The sequence below is a fragment of the Heptranchias perlo genome, chromosome 19, assembly GCF_035084215.1.
Source record: "Heptranchias perlo isolate sHepPer1 chromosome 19, sHepPer1.hap1, whole genome shotgun sequence".
NCBI lineage: Eukaryota > Metazoa > Chordata > Chondrichthyes > Hexanchiformes > Hexanchidae > Heptranchias > Heptranchias perlo.
In genome coordinates, this window is record NC_090343.1 from 19264387 (window position 1) to 19272682 (window position 8296).

The following is an 8296-nucleotide window of genomic DNA, read 5'->3' on the forward strand; positions in this document are numbered from 1 at the left end:
AAAAAAGAACAATTATGAATTTCACACAATGGATTTATGAGCTTTAAAGTGAATTTTTTTTTAAATGCTGAAGAAAATAAAATGTCACCATCTGAAAATTGCGACTTCAAATTCTAGAGTTTTGTAAGTAATTTTAATTAATTTTCCCATGTATGTACAACATGCAACCAAACAAAGGGGACAAGGCCATGTTTAGAGAAATTGTCATCACACCGTTGTTAATCATTGAAATATCTATTCCACAAATGCTATTTTCACAGGTATTCACTTGTGGAATGTGCAGACACAAATTACACACACTTTCTTGTTTTGCTCATCTCCATGTGCAAAACCACAGTCCACAGGGAATTTTCTGGACAGTTCAAAATTATAGAGATATGTCCACCACTTTGATTGTCCATGTTAAATGCTTGTTGCCAGTTGTGGGCGAAATAGATGCGCTGATAGCACCTACAATCATCCAAGCCTTGTCTATGTACTGAAGTAATTTTAGGCCAGTATATAAGGTGTAGTCAAGTTTCCTTGCATGCAATTTGCTGGTCTGCAAATCACATTTGTGTGCAGGAATTGTAGAATCCCAAACTAATCACATCAACTGCACTCCGTGGAAAAGAGAGAATGCTGGTAGGAGGAAATGCTGTTCTAGCCTCCAGTGAAGGAGTGAATAGGTTCATTTAACACTGTGGTGTCACTAGAACCTTGTCACCATAGAGGCAGGACAAGCCCCAGTTCCAAACAGTGTTTCCTTGGTTTCTTTTGCTAGATAATGAGGGAAGGAGCATTGTTGAACCCTGCAGTTAGCAACCAGATTTTCCAGCAAATCAGCTTGCCTTCTACCAGTTTGTACCTATGTTCCTATGTCTTGCCATCATGGTTTAAAAACTTGCCTAGTCATTTCTATTCCGCTTAGTATCTTATACCTCTTATAAGATCCCCTCTGAAGAATCTGAGCTTTTCTAAACTCTTTTCTAACTCCGTTCTCTAACACCAGGGATCAGATTTTGGCTCTTCTCTGCGCTGCTTCCAAGGCTTGTATGGTTTTTTTTGTGCCTCAGTGACCAGAACTGAGCTCAGTGCTGAAGATGCAGCCTGACCAGAACACTACACAGCTTCAGCATGACTGCTTCAGACTTATACCCTGCTGATTTGACAATATAGTTCAGCATTGTTAATTCGAATAAATAAAATAAATAGCTACTTACCTCGATGCATCCATTGAGTGCATGTACACAAAAGAAAATATTATGTCTATTGGAACTTATGTAGTTTTATTATCTTTTCATCTAATCAGTTGTACTGCATACAATTTTGCACTGACTGGTGTGGTACAGACCAGGTAGGTTCAATGCCTGGTCTCTGCAGAATTAATTGGTCTCAGTTAGAATAGCTGTAAGGGTGCTATAGTTGGATACATCAAGCCTGGACTAGGGTTGACCGTTATCAAGTGTCCCTACTCGGTCACCCAGCCTTCCATCACTCGCAGTCGAAGCTCACGTATGAACAGTGGACATTTGGTTGAGGTACCACAGTTCTGCCAGCACCCATTGAACAATGAGTTAGGAAAGGGGGAAAGAAAATCACAGAAAAAATATATTTATGCAGTTGCACAGTTTGCAGGTTTTCTGCAGTCAGGTCTTCAGGGAGAAGCAAGGGAAATTAGAGGATGAGTCACCTTGGACTAGCCTTGATGACTTTTCTAGTCGCTAGTTACAGGATACCATTATCAGAGCCTTGGGGCACATGTCACATTCACCCCTCTAAGCTGGCAAATTCAACACTACCAATGGATTAAAAGGAGGAACTGAAATGATTTGTGTTTTTCAAAAATCTTTTTTTTTGGAGCTGATGTACTATGGAATTTGATAAAACTCATGGGGGCGCATCAGCTTTAACAGCTGTTTTGTATGCTGCGGGTGAGTGCACAATGAACCATGACATAAACATATGAGTTGCTCATGAGAAACATACACGGTCTGTTTCACTGTTAAGCTAATTAAAGTATTTACGTTTTCACTGGTTCTGTATCTGCTTTCCATAGCTAAAAGAGGAGCAACAAAAGGCACTTGTACGAAGAGATTTTGAGCTGCAGAGCCTGAATTTGCAGACCAGACTTGAGCAGAAATTCTGGAGCCAGGAGAAAAACCTGTTTGTGAAAGAAGCTGATCAGTTCAAACAAAACCTTTTCCTACTCTACATGAAACTGAAATGGTTCCTCAAACACTGGAAATGTGGCAAGAAGATGGATAATGAAGGGGATGATTTGCTGGAGGTGTGCAGTATTTGAATATTTTTTTTTAAAAAACTAATAATCTGTTCTTCTTCCAGACTTTATTTTCTTGTGAAGCCTTTTGCCATTACAACGGGGCAAGGTTAAACCTATAAAATATATAAAATAAACACATGTAATTTTAGATTAATATAACTGTTTTGGGTCAATTCATCTAATTAGTATGGATATATGTATACAAAGTAAATCTTATAGTAAATTAAAGGAGCAATTTTTAGAACATGTCTATTGGGATCCTACTCTAATATTTATATATATATATTTATATATTTATTTATTTAATCAAATTGAACAAGCAAAAACTGAGCTACTTCTGTGATAATTTTCCGACCATGCTCCCAGTGGGGAGTCTTGCTCATTGAGAGCACGCAGCAGAAAGTCCTGTGTGCACAGTGTACAATTTTCTGACCAAAATGGATGAATAATAGCGTGCATTGAAATATCTGATAGGCGCTTTTGGCAAGAGAGTCTAGCCACCAAGGAGCCCAAAGTCAGAAAGTTACCCCTTTGTTAAGCTGTGTTCTCCATTCGTTTAAAATCGGTTATTAGCATATTTGTGTACCATAACTAAAGATTAACTACTATTCTCATGTCTGTCACAATGCACTGTGTTGTGTGGTTCATGTCAGTTGATGCACTGCAGTCAAATAATCCCTGTGCTTCAATGCACTTGGCAGGTTAACAGTGTGAAAGATTTATATTTGCTGATTGAAGAAGAGGAGCTGACCCCCCGCCAAGTGGACAATAAGACAGTGACAACAGATGATCAATCTCAGAAAACCTTAGAGGAGGCTTTGACTCTTCCAGTGGAGAAATTTGTTCTTACATCGCGCCCGAAGCAGGTACACCAATATTTAAATAACCAATTACAGCAACGCAAAGGGATGTTCACCATCAGTGGCACACTATCCAAATTTAAATACTAAAGCTTCTTTCTATTAAAAGTACAGGGTTCATCTCAATTATAGACTATACTCGAGAGGATTTGACCCACGAGTTTTGTGAATGAAGTAACAATAGTTCGTTTAGAAACCATTCCAATTTTTATACAGTACAGTAAATCAATCGATCGTTGTGATAATAGGTTCAGTTAAGAGCTTTATAGCTGTATTGAAAAATGTCCTGCAAGGAGATGCTGGAGCTCTAACATGCAGAGCTATTGAATGCTGGATCATGGCATCGTCTGTGTTGATTACTGATCTTTTGGTGAGAGGAGACAGTGCAGATGACAACAATTTTCTCCGGGGGGAGCACTGGATGGAGAATCACTGAGCTGTTCTCATGCTCTCCTTGGTGACCAGTTAAAGAGATATAAGAATAGAAATTGTGATAGGTGAGGTTCTTGTATAAACACTTTATGAGCTGGTTGCAAGTTCCTCCATGCAAACAGGTTCTATGTAATATATTTATATGTCTTGCACATAATCCATTTGAAGTATTGGCTGTGTAAAACAACACAGAGGAATGGTTCACTTAGTTCTAAATTTGAACCAGGATATATTGATTCAGAACTCACACAAATAGTTCAGAAGTGCCAGTCATGGCTGTGGAATTTTTTTGAATAATGAACCAGCCCACTAACTAACTTGTTTTTGTTGTAGCTTTGAAAAATCGCTCATTTTAAGTTGTGAAAATAATGAGGATCACAGCTTGGGAAGGAATGGTTAAGTAATTCTTACAATCCTCATTCTATTCAGCAGCATTGTATATTTTTCTTTAGTAATTACATGACCATTATTCACAATTGTTAGATTTTTTGTTGTAACTCCATCTGCCATAACACAGGAGGAGAACTCCTGTTTACAGATCACAGTGCTGGTTCAGGTTTTTGGTGACCTTGGATGGCAGATTGGTCAATTTCTATTTCAAAAAAGAGGTAGAAATGAAGATTAATAGCTCAGCAGATAATTTCAAACATTTATCATTCTTGTTCTGTTAAGGACCCTATATATATCTTTTCTGTGGCGTGCTGATCAAATCTGAACACAATACTGCAAGTGTGGTGTAACTAATTAATGTAACTTCCGTAAAGTGGTATTTTTCTGTTCTTGCTATGTTTTCCATTACTCTTTTAGCTTTTTAATGCTTGGGTTTAGCTTCCATATTTATGCTGCCGATATCCAATTCTACCTCTCCACTACTTCTCTGGACTCTGCAACCACTTTAGTGCTGTCAGAATGCCTGTCCAATATCCTTTGAGCTTAACATCAAGAAAAGCGAAGCCATGATTTTTGATGCTTGTCACAAACTCCGCTTCCTTGACATACGTGCTGTTCCCTTGCCTGGCCTCACAACCTTTGCATCCTGTTTGACCCAGAGCTGAGCTTCAAGCCCCATATTGTCTCCATCACAAAGACCACTTATTTCCACTTCTACAACATTGCTTGCCTTAGCCCCGCTGCCACTGAAACTCTTATCCATTCTTTTGTCACCTCCAGACTCTCTAAGTTCCTTGCTCACCTTCCTTCGTTTCACTCCGTTAACTCCAAAATGTCCAAAATGCAGCTGTTCATATGCTGTCCCAACTAAGCCCCGGTCGTCTATCACTCCCGTCCCCATGGATCTACACTTCTCAACAAACTAAATTTAAAATCCCAGCCCTTGTGTTCAAACCACCCCATGACCTTTCTGAACCCTACCTTTGCAACCTTGTCCAGTTTTACTCTCCCTCCCACATCTTTCAATCTTTCAACTCTGGCCTCCAGCCTGAATGGCTGAAAACGCTGTCACTAGGGTGCATCCCAACCTCCTCCATTCCACCCTAGTGGCAGAGTTTTCAGCCATTCAGGCATTGTTCTCTGAGCCCCTTAACTCTGAACTCTCTTAAACCCTCCGCCTCTATAACCTCTCTCTCCTCCTTTCAAAACTCATCCTTTCTCCTAAGCCTGCAATTATCCCTCCTAAAATCTCTCTTCTGGCTTAGTGTTCCATTCCTTTTGTCATACTCAGTAAAGTGCCTTTTGGACATTTTATATGTTAAGGGTGCGACATAAATGTAAGTTGCTGCTTCACCACATTGTCTGTTTACAGGAAGTGATGGGTCTGCTATTACACCAAGTCTTCTAAATCATCCCGTGGTAGTTCTTCTCCATTTAATGGATGTATATGACCCACATTTTTGACTTATTTGCACAACTTTATATTTATCAATGTTAAATTTCATTTATCGTTTGCATAATCAGTCTGTATCATTTTGCATGTCGTTTGCTGCTACCTCTTTTCTCTTTTTTAATGTTATCAGCAAATTTAACAAACTTGCATTTAATTTTGGAATCCAGATCATTTATATGGATTAGAAACAGCAGGGGTCTATCCATTGATCTTTGGGTGTGTCAGTCCATTTGCCCAGTCTGAAGGTTACCCCTTTCACAAGTACTCCTTAGTCATTTTTACATTGATTTTTTTCAGTTGGATTCCATGAGCTAGCCTGTGGCATTTATGCTTCTAAATTCATTTTCTGCAGCAATGGAGTTGTAGATACAGTTTTTTCTATTTTTTTTTAGCCACCTCATTTAACCCTTCCCCTGTTCTACCCTGGATTCCTGCTTTTTAGGTAAATTGCAAGTCTTATATGTGGAATGTTGTCAAAAGCTTTCTAGAAGTCCAAATAAACTAGGGGATATCACTGTTTTATCTGTAATATTTTCAAAGAAGCGAAGAAGGATCCACTCTTTATAAATCTATGTTGGCTGTTGCTTATTAAGTATTGTTGTAACTTAGAATAAGTCTGTGAAACAGATCAATTTACAAAATTCTTAGCACCATTATGCTTGATAAATGCCACCAGTCTTGCTATTGCTAGTGTTAACATTTTTTAAACTAAAATGTAGATATTTCTGTTTTATTCGGTTAGTATTTGTAGGGCTCAGAATTGACTGTTTTGTCAAGATCATGTAAATTATAGCAAATATTTTTTTAACACATTTTACGCTTGTTTTATATTTTCCAGTCAAATGAGTACAGTAGAGTTGTGGGAGACATTAAAATGATTTTAAAGGACCTTTGCACAGAGTTAAAAGAGGAAAGGAGGCGGACAAATGAGCTTCAGCTGCAGTTCGCAAATGCCAAATCAGCCTGGGAGATAGAAAAGGTGGAACTCAAAAGTCGTGTTGCACAGGTAAGCAGAAATTGAGAACATTTGAGGTAGTTATGCTGTGTTAAGTAATCCACAGTCATTTGTATTGCAATCAATATCAACAGTCCCAAGGCTAGTGTACTCTCTCTCTCCTTTTTTATGGAAGGGCAACATTTGCCCTTCTATCTGCTTTTATTTAAGCTCTTCAGTCTCTTACTGGGCCCATTAGAGGCTTTCCTATGATAAAAGGAAATTAGGAAGGTTGGGCAAGGAAAATATAAAATGTTCCCTGTTTAACAAGGAGCAAGAGCTAAAATAATTCAAATGAACATAATTCTGAATATCAAGTATATATACTATTGCTAGCTGCCGTAACTATTTAGAAAGGGGCCTTTAAAATCAAATGAGTTGCTATGGATGCTAACAAGTGAATCGAGCTTTACTTAAGACATCCCAAAAATTACAGCTCTATGCATGTGAATGCACTTGGGAAGTGTGCCATTATCCATCTAAAATGCAATTCCTCCTCAGTAGAGATATGCTTTAATTAGCATTGACTCAACACTGTTTGATTTTCCACATTTAAGCACATTGTAACTGGTGACGTGGTCCTGCCATTTAATTTGTTTGATGGATCTGAGTTGGTGCAAGTGAATCTTGTCAAAGTCTTTCACATGGTGACACTATTAAAGCCGTATTTCATGTAGAGGTGAGTCGAGATCACAACTGTGTGATGGGTTCTCTCCAGGTTACCTGAGAGTGAATGAAGCTGCTTAGTTAGAACACAGTACCCATATTTCTGAGCCTTTGCTGGTGTGTTGTTGGGACCAGGAAGTTTTGCATCTTTCATCATCTTGAACAACTTGTTAGCAGATTTATCTGTTACTGTCTTGCAACAAAAGTGCTGTTAATCCTTCAACAACTTGATTCTAGCCCGAGTGGTTATAAAATAGCAAGCTTTAATTGATTGACTCACAACAGTAATACCACTGTCTTCAGATTACATTAAAAGACAATCAATACAACCTGATCTCTCCACGAATTCAGGATGATCATACCTAATCTCCACGGACTGCCTGTGGCAATGAACTTCTGACCGTCCTCTCCGGAGAGCTCTAACTTTTAGGAGGGAGCATGCTCTATCTTTATACTATTCGGCTGCCTTATTCTGCACGTACATACCTCTGTCCTTATCTCCTGTTTGTGAACCATCCAACTTTGCAGACTCTGTCAAAAACCACCAAGGATGGTTTATACTATCTGCTGCATAAACAATTTGTTCCACCTTGGCCTTCCTTATTGTTTACGTAGCCGTTCACTGTTATCAGGTCTTAGGTCATGCTACCATCGTATAAACATACTGTCTCTTGATTCTTTCTTCTCACTATTCTAATGCCTCAGCATTCTTTCAATGACCTCTTGGGTTTCTGTAAGTTATCTTTCTCAGAGATGTGGAACTTTGCCCTCCTTTGTACATCCACCCTCTTACTAAGATGCATGGCACTATGCGAGCCAGTATTTTCTATGCTTGTTTCAAGCCATATTCTTATAATGGCCTATCCCCATTTTCATGCATAGATTGTTGATTCACAGTTTCATTTGTGATGCTGGATTGTCAGTTTAATAGATTGTCAAAAGCTTTGTGGCACATGTGTAGGATCTCGGCTTTGTTCATGATTAATGTGCTGCTCTCAGTGCCCTTCAACACGAAAGAACCAGTAAACTTACTTCATAGCTTTGTGAAAGTTTTGTATGTACTGATATGCACAGCCAGTGGACGAGGCTGCCCACTTTTAGTGTGAACTTGGAAAATTACCCCCTAGAAGTTTAAATAGTCATTCCCAGGCAGTACTTCACATTTGGGAAGTTGTAATTATATTTGGAAAAGAAGCTAAACTCAAATTTGGAAATAGCGCAGCAAAGTTCAAGAAGGC

The 8296-nt window shown here is 38.7% G+C and overlaps 1 protein-coding gene across 1 annotated transcript in view; it reads left to right on the plus strand.

Moving 5' to 3' along the window:
• The window catches only part of mtcl2 (microtubule crosslinking factor 2), a 72087-nt gene that overhangs the window by 48659 nt on the left and 15132 nt on the right, over nt 1–8296 (plus strand). The window contains exons 8-10 of the mRNA XM_068000412.1: nt 2039–2269; nt 2965–3129; nt 6237–6404. Of these exons, the coding sequence (XP_067856513.1) occupies nt 2039–2269; nt 2965–3129; nt 6237–6404 (564 nt within the window). The remainder of the gene's footprint in view (nt 1–2038; nt 2270–2964; nt 3130–6236; nt 6405–8296) is intronic.